Raw genomic sequence first — 16,015 nt, forward strand, 5'->3', positions numbered from 1 at the left:
TAAAGTATTATATTGCTCTCAAAGATAGATACTTTTCTATCAGGCATTACAAAACTCAATAAAGGCGGAGATTATACATTTATTTTGCCATCTCTACTTCCCTGTTAATTTATTATTCAGTTTTAATAATAATAATAAAAAAAAAATTATAGAATGACTAATGTTTGTCGCAAAGCAGACGAGTTTACTCTTTTTTTTTCTTTCTAAAACTTGTCATGATGCGTTTCTCCTCGATGGTTTTCAACACTCAACAGAATAACACAGGCTGCATGAATATGATAAATAATTACTGCAAGAGTTACATTAACATACAGGTGCGAAGGGACTTCAACGTTTCTAAATTGCACAAATAAAAAATAATAATAAAATAAGTGAATTGTAAAGTATTTGTCTTTGTTTGAATAACTACTCATCCCTACCTTACACATTAATACATGGAAAAAGAGCCCCTTTGGTGTAAAAACACATTAAGTCATTTTACGGCGGGATTTTAAATGATGACCATTCACGGTAAATAAGGGCTCCCCTCCCTACAAAAGCCAATTTAACCACTGTATGTACATATATGCATGTCATTTGGTACTCTTTTGTAACATATGTGTATTTATAGTGGGTATAGTGCAGATAGTGTGTGTCTCAATGTTTTATGTGTATATATTGAAAAGAGTGTATAGTTTACGTGAGTAGATAATTAGTGTATAATGTATGCCAGTATGAAATAGTGATGTGAGTGTGTGTGAGTATATTGACCACCGGCCCGTTCATCTCTGTGTTTATCATTATTATTATTATTATTATTATTATTATTATTATATGACAGCACATCTATATGAGTGTCAGGTCGCGTCAGATTAAATGTCGTTGTGTGTTTTACTCACCGGAGCGGATATTTATCGCCTCATGATCGTTCTGTCGGTGTTATTTATGAAAATATAGCGTTAATTCCGCAGCGGCTCACTGGTCAGCTGACGGAGGCGTGCTCTTACGTCATTGCGTCATATGAGTGGCGTCATCAACGTGGTCTCTGCTGCCCCCAGTTCAGTTGTTAATCTACAGTTTTAGATCACGTCTGACCTGAAGCTCATTCGACTGAAGAACACGGAATAATTTGATCAGGATTTGGACAGTAATATTTCAGATGCACATTATTGAAATGATCTGCTGTGAATGTGAAACTCTTTGATTTAAAAACAGAATACTGAGTGTTAAAACGGGATTAGTAAACTGAAGTGAAACTTTGAAGAAGGATTTGGACGTGTGGCTCAGAAAATGGCGTCTGCATCTTTTTCTGAGGAGGATTTCTCTTGTCCTGTGTGCTGTGATGTTTTTAAAAATCCTGTTCTTCTGTCCTGTAGTCACAGTGTGTGTGAAGAGTGTATTCAGAAGTTTTGGGAAAGTAAAGGATCGAAAGAATGTCCAGTTTGCAGAAAAAGATCATCAAGGGACATGCCAACATTAAATCGGGTTTTGAAGAACCTGTGTGAGACTTTCTTACAGGAGAGAAGTCAAAGATCTTCATCAGGATGTGAAGCAGTCTGCAGTCTTCATGAAGAGAAACTCAAACTCTTCTGTCTCGATGATCAACAGCCGGTGTGTTTGGTGTGTCGAGATTCCAGAACACACAAAAAACATAAGGTCAGATCAATTATATTCAAAACATTTATTGAATCAGCACAACTTGCAGCATACTTTATGATTGCATATATGAACAAATAATTACAGACAGTAAATGAAGATTATTCTGGTCAAACTCATAATGATCTAAAAGCAGAACAGGGCTGGAAAGTAAGAACTCTTTATATTAACGTCCATTTCTTTCAGGAGAAACTCAAAACTGCACTAAAACCCTTACAGGAGAAACTGAGAATATTTGAGAAGTTTAAACAGAATTTGGATCAAACTGCAGAACATATTAAGGTTTGAATTAAACTGTGTAATTAAAGAGTGTGAAACATCCACTGATCTATATATATAACAGGATTGCTCATATTATTCTAAACTGCCAGCAGTAGGTGAAGCTACCGGAAGTGCTCTGGCGGCCATCTTACTATTCCCTACCGACAGAGAGCATCGCGGCATGTGCAGCGTTTAACCGCGAAACAACACTCACTTAAGGATGCGGCTAAAGTGCCCACAGGTTGTAATTTATACAGACTATGTACCTATTAAGCACAAATTAGACGTTATCCCCATGTAGAGTGGGCATAACGATCATAATCTTTAATAATCAACAGTAAAAATACAACACCAAAGTGTATTAATACCCCTTTTTAAAGCAAAGTTATCCATCTGCAGATTGTTGCAGGATGCAATGTTTCTCTGCCTTCATAGTTTAAATCTGTTGATGCTCATTGTTCATAATGTTGACAAATTATACAACTGCATAATTTGCCAACATTATTAACCATTTTTACTAGATTATATAGTAAATGTGAACTAATTTAGGGGGCATGCACATCAACAAATTTTAAAGTTGTTAATAAAAACGACTAGCTTTGTGTTGATATTGTAACTAGACAGTACATCTTAAGAATAAATCCAGAAGAACCAAATATAAAAACGTAGTATACACACAAGTTCATATACAGTATGTGTATATATACACACACACACACACACACACATAAATTAATTTACCTTTACATAATGGAATTATCCATTTGCATTCATTTCTGGAATATGTACATACCAGCTTGTGAGAATTTAATTATTTCAACAATCCCCTGATCTTTTAAATCATAATTAGAAATAAGTTTATTGACATATGCACACAAGGAAATCATACATATTTTATTTGTTCAATAACAAAAGCTTCCAAGTACACAAAAAAATTGACTTAAACTGAACAATACAGTACAAATTTGCAGATATGTGGGAACAAGTCTGCTAATGGATTTAACAACAATCCCACATTATTCAGCTTTCAAAAGAATGATAGCAAGACATGCCATCAGAGCTAGTGGCTGACAGTTCTCCACCGGATAGCACAGTGACACTGGAGGAACATCTTCTGATATGTTCAGCCTGAAACAGAAGACACAGAGAAAAACATCACTGTATGTCTTCCCAGCTTGTCCATGTTCAAAGAGGCTGTGGAGGGGTACATAGCAGGCTTTGCAGTTAAAACAACTATGAAGATGATTCTGTGCACTACCTGTTAATCAGCACAGAGTGTCGAGAGCTCTTCCCAAGATGAACACACTGATCGACATGAAGCCCTGAGGTGGATTTATAAGACCGTCAGACAGCGTCCTGAAAGTCTGCAAGACAGCTGAGAGATTTCTTCAACAGCACACAATCACAAGGCCCATCTCTGTCCCCACAAAGGTTCTGGATCTCCATGGTGGTTCTGCATTCAAGGAACTTGAGGCAAACATGTTCAACCTAGAACCATACAACAATCACATCTTCATACTCAAAGTGCATTGCAGAAAGCTGCACAAACATCAGGCTCATGGCCAAGGAAACGTGCTGCATCACACTCCAAACGGCTTAAGAAAACTCTGGGCAAGCTTGCACTGCAAAACAAGAACAAATAAAAGTTTGATATAAAGATCAGGGGCTGGTTGCACCAGCTATACAAAAGTTTAAACTTAGCCTAGTTGTGGCGTAAATGGGCACGAAGTCACAATTTACGCACTACTAAATATTTGAGCATTGCACCATTAAACTTCGGTAGAATGTAACCCTAAGTATAAACTAAATATTTAAGGAAGACTCCGAGCAGGAGTAACTGATGGAATAAAAAAGCAGACTGATATTTTATGACATCAATAAGCTCATGTTTTGCATATCAGGCATCAATCAAATAATTGTGATTATGACAATTAATTGCCTGTTTTAGGTGTTTCATAAATATGATGATTTATTACCATACAAACTCACTAATTCATTTAATACAAATTTTTACAAGCTTGAGTCATATAATAAAATAAGGGTATGATTTCCTTTTCAGGCTTCAAAATCATATGAATGACAGTCAAATATAAAAGTATAAAATGTTAAATAATTAAAATAATATCTTAATTATCAAAATATGTCTCTCAAGAGAGCTGCTCTTGTGACGTCCGCAGTGACGGTTACGTAAGCAAACAAGGTTTGAACATCAACCGTAACAAAATCAAATTGAAGTTCATGGATTTTTAATACTTCTGTGTACAAATATGAAGGTGCTTATTGGATCAATGCAGATAAACTTCATATTATGCGACTACGCATCACTTTATGGAGAGTTTACGACTTACTAGTTAAGACTTTAAGAACAGGTGGAGCAACCAAATTAAGCACAGACTTAATTGCAAACTAACTAGTAGTTACTGAAGCCTTGAACTTTATACCCCAACTTAAGACCTTACACACAGCTATTTACTCAACCTCATGTCCTTCCAAACCTGTATGACTTTTTCTGTGAAACAGAAAAGATGACATGTTAAAGAATGTTTTGTCCATATAATGAATGCCATTGGTGACCAAAACAAGCTATTTTGCTCACCATTTACTTTCCTTATATGGAATACAAAATACATTTTTGGGGAAAGTCACATGGATTTGGAAGGACATGAGGTTGAGTATATGATGACAGAATTTACATATTTGGGTCAACTTTTCTATTAATATTAAATGTTATATATGTTATACTATCTGAAACACAGTAATTTTATGACACTTATACTGCATGTTGCAAAAGTATCTTCATTGCAAATAAAAACAGATAGTATAATATTTTTTACTCTGTTAAAACAGCTCTTCAGTGAAGCCAGGCTGACTCCTCATACAGCTTTTCCTCCTGTTGCAAACCAATTCCAGCTTTATCTAACATTCAGTGGGATGTTTATTGAAATCCAAACGGCAAACTCACCTTGTTTAACTTCAACAATATCCATGTGCTCCCTGTCAGGGCTGGACTGGGAAGAGAAATCGGAACGGGATTTGACATAACTGGCCCAAAATTTGTTGGGGGGTGGTGGTTTTCCGCTAACGCGGCGGCTCGTTTTAGATTATCGCGGCCGACACTGTCTGCGGCCCGCTCAGTTCTCCCGATGGCCAGTCCACCCTGATCGGCCTCAAAGTGCGTCGGTCCACCGGAAAAATGTCCGGTAGGCCAGATTACCAGTCCAGCCCTGCTCCTCGTCTATTCCAATTGATCACTTTATAAATGATGCCCGTGAGCTGGTCCGTATTCAGGCCTGCACTGCAAAAAGTACAAATCACACACAGAGAATTAATGAAGGCATTATATTTATCATATGTAACCGGTGTTGATCCGCAATTAGATATTCAACTTGACCAAAAAAGCTAACTTGGTGAGTTATACTGTTATTCATTGTGGTTATTTTCCTAAGTTAACGTTAGCTGCATAGCTAATATTCATTTATCATAAGAAAATAACCACAATGCACGTTCAACGTAAACAAAAGCTACAAAACATAATTATGTATTCAGAATAAAAACTTTAAAGCCTGCTAAAAACATGTTTGAAAAAGTCTACTGATATCTTACCTCAGTTTCTTAAACTTGTTTCTATTGAGGTAACACGTCGCCGCTGAACGTAATGCTGCTGCAATAAAGAGTAACATAACACGCTCACATTTAGAATAAGCAGGGGAAAAATGACAGTCAAAATAAATAATGAATTACATATTTAGGAAGATTGCATTGTGATGCAGTGTATGCAGACATAAAACATTTTTTTTATGTGACTGGATAGGTAAAATTACTCACCAAAACAGACGATTTCCCATTGAGACCCATAGGAATACAGAACGTTAGGGAATACCAAGATGGCGGCGCAGTAGCTTCACTGTTGTGACGTCATGAGCTATCCAGTTATATATATAGATCAGTGGAAACATCCCATTTTTGGAAGTGTATATCGATATACAGTTTGACCATCAGATCTTTCTCTGAAATGTCTTTTGTTTCAGTTTCAGGCTCGACACACAGAGAGGAAGATTAATGAGGAGTTTGAGAAACTTCACCAGTTTCTACATGATGAAGAGGCCGCCAGAATAACAGCACTGAGAGAGGAAGAGGAGCAGAAGAGTCAGATGATGAAGGAGAAGATTGAGAAGATGAGCAGACAGATTTCATCTCTTTCACACACAATCAGAGTCATAGAGGAGCAGATGACAGCTGAAGATCTTTCATTCCTACAGGTGGAAACAATGAACATTTATACAACTTCAATATTCATTATACTGGAGACAAATGTCAGTTTCAAACATTAAAAGCAAATTCAGTTTGGATGAATAATCTGTGTTTCTTTCTTTGTACAGAACTTGAAGAGCACAATGGAAAGGTTTGTATTGTGTTTCCTGTTTCTCTCTCGGTTCTGAACCCAAATCAACATGACTGACTCCTGAATGTTTTTCAGAACCCAGTGTACACCAGCAGATCCAGAGAACATTTCAGGAGTTCTGATCAATGTCCCAAAACATCTGAGCAACCTGAAGTTCACTGTGATACAGAAGATGCAGGAAAATGTTCAATACAGTGAGTTGAGAATACAACAATGAATTCATAATGATCATTTGTGTTATTTGATGTGTGTTTGAGTGTGTATCTGTCCTCTCTCTTCAGCTCCAGTGACTTTGGACCCCAACACTGCTCACTGTAATCTCATCGTGTCTGATGATCTGATCAGTGTGAGATTCAGTGAAGAGGAACAGCTGCTTCCTGATAATACTGAGAGATTTGATATGTATAAGTGTGTTTTGGGTTCAGAGGGTTTTAATTCAGGGATTCACTGTTGGGATGTTCAGGTTGGAGACTGTACAAGCTGGTATTTGGGTGTGATGACAGAATCTGCTCAGAGGAAGAAGAACATATTATCCAGGAGTGGATTCTGGTGTGTGGGGTTTTATGATGGTATATATGATGCATTCATTTCACCTGATCAAACACCTCGTGTCTCAGTGAAAGAGAAACTCCAGAGAATCAGAGTTCAGCTGGACTGTGACAGAGGAAAACTGTCATTCTCTGATCCTCTCACTAACACACACATACACACTTTCACACACACGTTTACTGAGAGATTATTTCCATTGTTCAGTGTTAAATGTAAAATTTCTCCTCTGATGATCTTACCAGTGAACTCCTCTGAAAAAAAGACTTAAGAATGAAATTACAGATTAAACTTGTATCTACAAAAGTTGAGTTTCTGTAGAAGACAGACTAATCAAATGTGTCTTTGTAGCATCAGCTGTTAATTAATTTAATCTGACATGTTTTAATGCTTTTTAATGATGCTGGCTAAGATGTGAATTCATATGTGAGATCAGTGATTTACTGTACATCTTAATAATGTTATCTCGGGTTGTTATTGATCATTATATGACAGATATAATGACCAATTAAATTCTCAAAATAATCATTATAATACAACTCCTCAACTCATTGTAAAGATGTATATTTAGATGTTTTATCTGTATTTTCAGTTATAAATTCACTTACCAACTGGTGTTTTAAAGACTATTTTATAAAACATATCATCATCAAGTCATGGAAACTTTTCAAGAGTTTTTAAGAAGTTTAATTTGTGTTTGTAAAATAAAAAGTACCATAAAAATGTGTTTTATTGTTTTAACTCCAAACACTCACATTTATAACTTAATCTGATACACTAAAGTAAAATATAGAGTTGAGCTGGACTGTGACAGATAACTAACACACACGTTTATTAAGAGTATTTCCATTGTTCAGTGTTGATCGCGACATTAAGGTGAATAATTTCACAGTGTTACAAACACATAATATGTGTGTGTGCGCGCGAGTGTGTGTTTATGTGTGTGTGTGTGTGTTGATAACAGGTAAGTAACACACAGAAAAGTAGTTTTCTACTGCAGTAGAGGAAAGGTGAGTCCAATGCTGTGTCTGAAATCACCCACTCGTTCACTATTTCCTATATAGTGAATGGCTGTGAGTGCACTATATTTCAGCAGTGAGTGAACGAAATGAGTGAACGATTTCAGACACTGACGTAAATTCCATGCGACAGAGAACACACGGGAGCTGTCGCAGACATTTGCCATGAACATTTCATCTGTGTGGCTTCATGAATTTGATAATCTCTCTAATCTTTATATATATATATAATAGTATAATAGGCAATTCAATATTTTATTTTAGCATTAATAAAAAAATAATCATAATTCAATGATCATAATAGAGTTAATCTTTTCACAACTGTTCATTTGATATGTGTAACGGTGTTGAAATTACTGTTAAATTCATGCTAAGATTGGGACATCTCGATATTGGTTGATGCAAATTTGCAGGTATTTGCATAGGTTACATAGTGGGGTGGTGCTACGTGATCCACAGCAGAGCCTCATATCTCTCGCTGTTGGTAAATTGCTCTGACGATTGCTCTGTTATTAAAATGAATTATGTTCATCTGCAGACACAAGTTCGACGTTTAAGTCACAAGAATGTATCTGATTAATCTGTGATCATTCTGATCCTGTCAGTCGGGTCAAATATGTAATATTTGCAGAGATAAACCCAAGATGTGTGTAATTAACTTATTTGTGAACGGAAAGTGTTTTTATTTCATTTTAAAGATGACTGAGCAACATTGAACCACTGTATTTACCAGCCTTTGGTTGTTTGTCCCAGGTCCAATAAAAGAGAAGCCTTGAGTGACCATCCACCTGCTCTCAGAGTGATTACTTACACACAGGCCCAGTCACAGATTACATTAATGATAGAGAAATTATTTCAATTTGTCATGCTTATATTTTATTTTTCATGAAAAGATAATATAAACATTTAATCTGTGTTATTAAAGATACAATTAATGAAAACGCTGTTGTACGCTACTATATATCTTATTATTAAAACAAATTGTAGAAAAGTAAACTACCAACAAAAACCAACCCAAGTGCACAAGCGCACATTTTCGCTGGGTTCTTCTTATCGGTGTCCTCCATCCGAGTCCGAAGGCAAACTTGATGCAAAAATGGACTCCATCTTGTTTCTGGTGAATTTGATTTTCTTGTGAAGAAAATTGTATTTTACACAACTTTGAAGCGTTGTTGGCTCGTCGACACCAACAATCGGTAAGAAGTTATTAAGGCAAAATACATTTAGCTGTAAACTAAATAAATTAAGAATAGATCCATTGAACTCCTGGAAAATTTCTTACAGCATATTTAAAAACTTAGACTTCAGTTTTTAGTTTACAGTTGAATGTATTTTGTATTTAGATCATTTGTGTATCTTATGTTTATATAAATAACTTTTTTTTAATGTCCAGAAGAATGGATTACACATTACCATACACTATTGTGTATAAATATATATGTATGTTTATTAACTCAGCAAAAAAGAAACATCCCCTTTTCAGGACTCTGTATTTTAAAGTATTTTGTATAAATACAAATAACTTTTCAGATCTTTATTGTAAAGGATTTAAACAATGTTTTCCATGCTTGTTCAATGAACCATAAACAATGAATGAACATGCACCTGTGGAACGGTCATTGAGACACTAACAGCTTACAAATGGTAAGGTCACAGTTATGGTAATTAAGGTCAGTTATAAAAACTTAGGACACTAAAGAGACCTTTCTACTCTGAAAAACACCAAAAGAAAGATGCCCGGGGTCCCTGCTCATCTGCGTGAACGTGCCTTAGGCATACTGCATGGAGGCATGAGGACTGCAGATGTGGCCAGGGTAATAAATTGCAATGTCTGTACTGTGAGACGCCTAAGACAGCACTACAGGGAGACAGGAAGGACCGCTGATCGTCCTCGCAGTGGCAGACCAGTGTGAGATCAGTGATTTACTGTACATCTTAATAATGTGATCTCGGGTTGTTATTGATCATTATACGACAGAACAGTTGAGCTGGACTGTGACAGATAACACACACACACACACACACACACACACACACACACACACACACACACACACACACACACACACATTTATTAAGAGAATATTTCTATTGTTCAATTTTGTTCGTGACATTTCTTCTCTATTGATCTTACCAGAGAACTCTTAAATGAGTCTCTGAAGCACAAAGTCAGAATAAGTTTGTTTTGTCTATTAATTCCTTCACTTGTCTTTTCTGCTGTTAAAATACAAATAATGAAATCACACTTTTATTCATGGTTGAAAATAAATAATTGTGGTTGAAGAAATGAGAATATCTCATGTGAGTAACGCCATCAATGTAACTTCAGGAGAACATGAACAGAGAAACACAAGCAGAAGCCACAACATCAGAACATATTTCAGACTTTATAGTGATCTAAAGCGAGCGGTTCTCATGGACTTCACATTAGTCCACATTCAGAACTGACGTCTGAACAACCTTGAAGACAAAGATATTATCATCAATATTAATTATTGTTAGTATTTCACTATTTTCTGCCTTTTAAGTCTTTTTCAACTCAACTGTAATTTGTTACAATCAAATAATAAATAATTTCCCCATATAATATTAAGATTTGTTGCACTTTCTTGACAATTAACACATTTCTTCCCAAAATATTTTAATTGCAAATAATTTTATTAGTATGTGAAAATGTTACTGATTTAATTGTAAAGTACGTTTGTAAATATAAATAAATGTATTGGTAAACTATATATCATGTTACTATTTGCTGCATTGATTTTATATTTTAATTCAAATTCTCATTACCAAAATATGTCCAGATGTTTATTTATTTATCATTTTTTTGTCATACATCATCATTTTCTACCATTTTTGTGACATAAACTTTTCGTTCTTTTGATTTTGGGGTGAAATGCCCCGGACATGTTCTTGACAAGTTTAGCACAGCATGTACCTGTTCAGGTGAGATCTGTTGTGAATCTTTGTATTTTATGAATGGACCGTTACACTCTGGGTCATCCATTTTTGAAATGTTTATGGACATGATTTGATAAATCTAAAGCGTGCAGCGGCGTTACAATCTGAATTAACACCTGGAGGAACTTCAACTCTTCCATTCTTTCCTTTTTCCCTAAAAATAACATTTGTGATATTCCCAATACATAATAGTGGATATTAAGATTATTTTATAAAAACATGGAAGATAATGATGACATCAGAGTGTGAGCTCATGACTAACAAGCCACAATTTACCTCAAAGTCCACTTTACCTGTCAGCGTTTATAAAAGAACTGTTCAAAGAATAAAATCAATCTGACCCTTTCATACAAACAGATCCACACACTAAATGTGAACAAACTGAATACAAAAACTAAAATATTTTTTAAAGTGGGGTATTTCCTAACGCCTGAGCTCTCTTCCTCTCTAGCTTTCACTCTTCTTTTAGTTTTTCTTTAGGAACGACGGGATGTGAAACTTTTTCTTCTTCTGTGAGGTCGATTTATTGGGAGATTCGTCACTGCTGTGACCTCCCACCGCATCATCACCAGCAACAGGCTCCTCCCACACTACCTGAGGGGTGGAGTCTGTCTCACAGGGGCGGGCTCTTCTGCAGGGAGGGTGGTGACTTCAGAGGCCTCATGGGGGGTCAGATCGGGGAGGGTCTATTGAATGTGGCGTTGTCATTCTCGTCTTTGAAGGTCTGCTCGTGTTGTGCCTCTGTGGTGAATGTGGTCAAAATGGAGGGGGAAGATAATGGTGAGTTTGTAGAATGAATTATGACAAGTTTTGCATCCAGGGGAAATTTAGACCTCAACAGTTCAGCTCAACTCACACAAATTTTTTTTGCTACAATCTCTGAAAAACTAGAATATCTGCAATAGCGCACCGATTTCATGATATAGATGCAAATTAACACCTTTAAATACATCCTAATGCAATTACTTAGTGCACCTATTATGGTTTTAAACGTGCCCAATTTTGTTGCCCACATTTTGTTTAAACGTGCCCAAGGTCTCATACAATAGATTTACATGCATCCATGATTAAAAAACACTTTAATTTGCTCATAATTGAACCTTTTTAATCCCCCAGTGTCAAAACCGACTAGTTCAATGATCCGTTCTAAACTCCTCCTTTCAGAGAGCATACTCTGCTCTGATTGGTCAGATGTCCCAGTCTGTTGTGATTGGTCTACCGCTTAGTGTAGTGTTTAAGGGCGGGTCAAAGCGGTTCACGAGCAGCCAATGAAGACCAGAGGCGGGTTTTTGTCAACAAATTATGTAGATTAGTACAGGAAGTACGTCTGGATTTACTAATGACCCGTTTCAGGTGTTCAGAATCGGTTCTTTCTTTTGGGGGTCAAAAACTCCCAAAACTTTGATTTTCATTCATAAACAGCTTTATGAATGATTTTCATGAACAGATTTTCATTTAAATATGAAAGATCATATTTGAAAAAACTAAATAGCTGCTCTTTAACAGAAATGCGTTATATTCACTGTCTGGGAAAACAGAATAACATTTCAAAGTAGATCTCGACAATCTAGAGATGCCAATTACATGGAATATCCACAACTAATAAACTATCAATTAATCGCAAACGTGCAAATCACATTGCAGGAGTCTAAATACCATTTGAATAAACACACCCTCTTGATATATTTCCAATGCATTTGCTTAGTATTAATTGATGAGTGGTGGTGGTGGCGTAGTGGGCTAAAGCACATACATGTAATCAGAAGGTTGCTGGTTCGATCCCCACAGCCACCACCATTGTGTCCATGAGTAAGACACTTAACTCCAGGTTGCTCCGGGGGGGATTGTCCCTGTAATAAGTGCACTGTAAGTCCCTTTGGATAAAAGTGTCTGCCAAATGCATGAATGTAAATTCAATATTTGCTTAATTGAGAACAGGAAGATGAGTTAAAAAGGAGTTCAAGTGAAACATCAAACTCAAGCGTGTTTACTCACTATGGTAACAGGTATTCTTGTGCTTTCCCATCTCCTGATTGTGACGCTGCCACGAAGAAGAAAAAGCACAAGTACAGAGAGAGAATGTCTTTGCAGATCAAATCACAGCCACCGTGTTAAATTAAAAAGAAATGAACAGAAACTTCACAGGTAAACACACCAGCAGAAGTAAAGAACGGTTGCTGAGCCATTCTTAAAGACCCCAGAGAAATGAGCATGAAGAGTGAAGGACAACATTAAAAGACAGGTGATTTAAAGACATTTCTCCTGTCGGATTACACCTGAATTTAAAGGGATTAAATCTATCATGACATTCTGAACCCTAAACTACTGCACATGGATATATGCATGACCATATACATATCTGCCACTATGGTCATTTTTTATTAGCAGTATTTTTCCTAATTAGTCAAATATTACAAGCAGAAACATCGAGGCTTATTTAGTTCCAGTTTAAAACAGAAACATTCTTCTATGCAAAGTTTCAGAACATAAACAGATCGTCTTTACTGCTACATTTCCATGTTTCAATGCTTGAGATCACTTTATGTAACATTGTAATTGTTGCTTTTATATTTGGTGGAAAAAAGCAAACAAATGTGCATTAGATCAGCCATTATATTGTTATTTTTTACATCAAAATAATAAAAAAAAATGTATTAATCATTTTCATGTCATATAGTTTAAAATGTCTATATTGCTGCATCTTTACCAACAACATGCCATATTAAAATCTCTATAAAACTGCTGCATTTAAATAAATATTCAGTTCTGTGATTCTCAAATGAAAAACACTAAAAGTTCATGATAATGTTACAATACTGATTGGAAAATTGCAATAAATTAGAAATAAAAAAAGTGTGTGAGGCCAGATTATTTTCAGATTTTGGATGTAAACAAACTGTTATTGGTCTGTTATTACAAACAGCAATAAATGTTAATTAACAACCATAAAGACAGACATTAGCCGTAATGTTGCAGATATAAACCACTAGAACGAGCCCGTGCTCTGAGAGACCCTTTCTGTCAGGATGAACAAACCTTCTTCTACACACACAGGTGAGCTGGGGGAGTGCAGGTGACACTGGGAACTTTGCCCTCTTCAATCTCCCTGCGTCTGACCTACAGAGAACAGAACAGAGTTTTTCTGTGAGAAACAGCAGGTCGTCAAAAACAGCTCAAATTCAGAAAGCGTACACAGATTTTATAAAGGCACGATACAACTTAAAAGATTCAAACGGATGAGGCAGATTCTCTCTCTCATGCACAGTGATGCATGAGTATTCTGCATTGACCAAACACATCAACTAATGGCAAAACTGACTAACCGTGAATCTTGACTTTGTTGTTCTTAAGCCATTTTGCCACAATTTTGGAGGTGTGCTTGAGGTCATTGTCCATTTGGAAAACTCATTTGCGAATGAGCTTTAAGTTCCTGGCTGATGTCTTGAGATGTTGCTTGAATATATACACATAATGTTCCTTCCTCATGACGTCATCTATTTTGTGAAGTGCACCAGTCCCTCCAGCAGAAAAGCACCTCCACAACATAATACTGCACCCCCATGCTTCACGGTTGGGTTGCTGTTCTTCGGCTTGCAAGCCTCACCTTTTTTCTCCAAGCATAACGATGGTCATTATGGCCAAACAGGTCAATATATGTTTCATCAGACCAGATGACATTTCTCCAAAAGTCAGATCTTTGTCCCCATGTGCACTTGCAAACTGAAGTCTCTTTTTATGGAGGCGCCCCCCCCACACACACACACACATATAGAGTGTACGCATACACTACGTGATGTAACGTTAGTCTTGTAGATTAGACTAGTCCGGGTGCGCATTTAGATTTTAACGCTTTCACTGTGATTTAGTCGGTTTATATCATTTAATATAGTTAATCTAATATAATATCACATGAAGAGTGCAGTTTTTCTCCAGATGTTATAGTATATTTTTCAATATTCTAGTATGTTTTTATATCAAAGTACTTCTATGAGTTTCCTGGCCTTTGTGTGACTGTTGCGGCAAACAGCCCATCACCCCTCATTCCCTCATTAGTACCAGGTGAAGCTAATCCGCAATAAGTTGCGCGTGCCCAGACCGGATAAGGCAACGCACCGTTGCTATTGTTTGTGTGCACTGGGAGCTGACGCTACAGCAGACAGCAGCGCTGGCTCGAGTATTAGAGCTTGATGTCTGTTTTGAACACTGTGCGGGATTGTGTACTCACCAAAGAACTCTGAAGTGACAGCCGGTAAGCTTGAAGCTCTGCTGGTTGAAAAACACTGAACTTTGTAATGCTTGCTAATTGCTGTTATCAGCGTGTGAATATAGCGTTCAATGAAGCTTTGTAAATCCCGTCATTGTTCTGAAGTAGCATATTTTTAATATATGGTGTTTATTGGTGTAGTGTGTTAAAATATGCCTATTCGTGTATATTTAAATTAATCTACTTAGTTTGCCTGGTTTGATTTGGTAACGGTGTTTGAAATATTTAACAGCTGTCCAAATCATATGGGATACTGCTTAAACCCATTCGATAAATAGAAATATTAACTTAAGTGATTTGACTATATAATTGCATATAGTTTGTTTACTTATTAAAATGGCAATTCATTTATAAATATGGTTAAAAGCATAGGTTATTTCATGGCCTTTGTGGTTAAAGTCTAGTCAATTTAAACCATCCAAATGTGTAAAAGCTATTAATACATTTATTTTGTACTTTATGTAGGGTAAATTACGGATGTAATTTGTTATTGAGCTGTATAATACTTACCATCTTTAATTGAATGTGTATATTCAATTAAAGAATATAGAATATATATCCTTTCTGTAATATATTTAGGTTTGGTGGAATGTTCATGTTTTAAATGGTTTGTTAACTTAAGGTACTGATGTATTTGTAGTGCTGCGCAAAAATGTTAAAATTAAGTCATGTTAAACCTGCTAACTTATGCACTTTATTGGGTTTCCTTGTGATTAACACTGTATGTATGATTTATGTTTTTGAAGGTTTTTTACCTACATGAATTGTATAATAAATGGATGGAAGTAATTCACGAGGCCTAATCATTGAGTGGAATCCAGTTTATAACTTCAAATAGTGAGAACTTATCTCCTTCAAGCGTGGGGAAACGCACAGTCAAAGAAACGCTTGACAGTGACTCAGGAGAGAGCATATGAGGTTACTAAA

The 16,015-nt window shown here is 36.2% G+C and overlaps 2 protein-coding genes across 2 annotated transcripts in view; both read left to right on the forward strand.

Annotated features, from left to right (window-relative positions):
- The first annotated feature begins 1,032 nt into the window (after nt 1-1,032).
- LOC127629031 (E3 ubiquitin-protein ligase TRIM39-like) lies at nt 1,033-7,555 on the forward strand. The gene is made up of 6 exons (XM_052106048.1): nt 1,033-1,635; nt 1,822-1,917; nt 5,925-6,155; nt 6,276-6,298; nt 6,374-6,492; nt 6,580-7,555. Exons 1-6 carry the CDS (start codon nt 1,270-1,272, stop codon nt 7,113-7,115), a joined length of 1,371 nt encoding a protein of 456 aa, XP_051962008.1. The 5' UTR covers nt 1,033-1,269; the 3' UTR covers nt 7,116-7,555.
- A 3,931-nt stretch (nt 7,556-11,486) lies between these two features.
- Nucleotides 11,487-16,015, forward strand: part of LOC127628590 (stAR-related lipid transfer protein 4-like) — an 8,166-nt gene continuing 3,637 nt past the window's right edge. Inside the window, exon 1 of the mRNA XM_052105362.1 lies at nt 11,487-11,604. Within this exon, the coding sequence (XP_051961322.1) occupies nt 11,487-11,604 (118 nt within the window). The remainder of the gene's footprint in view (nt 11,605-16,015) is intronic.

The sequence above is a fragment of the Xyrauchen texanus genome, chromosome 35, assembly GCF_025860055.1.
Source record: "Xyrauchen texanus isolate HMW12.3.18 chromosome 35, RBS_HiC_50CHRs, whole genome shotgun sequence".
Classification (NCBI taxonomy): Eukaryota; Metazoa; Chordata; class Actinopteri; order Cypriniformes; family Catostomidae; genus Xyrauchen; species Xyrauchen texanus.

Bases quoted from the DNA above. Each gene is read 5' to 3' on its own strand.
- LOC127629031 (XM_052106048.1), top strand. From the start codon at position 1,270: ATGGCGTCTGCATCTTTTTCTGAGGAGGATTTCTCTTGTCCTGTGTGC. The intron at 6,156-6,275 runs GTGGAAACAATG...TTCTTTGTACAG, and splicing joins AAGATCTTTCATTCCTACAG to AACTTGAAGAGCACAATGGA. The intron at 6,493-6,579 runs GTGAGTTGAGAA...CTCTCTCTTCAG, and splicing joins GCAGGAAAATGTTCAATACA to CTCCAGTGACTTTGGACCCC.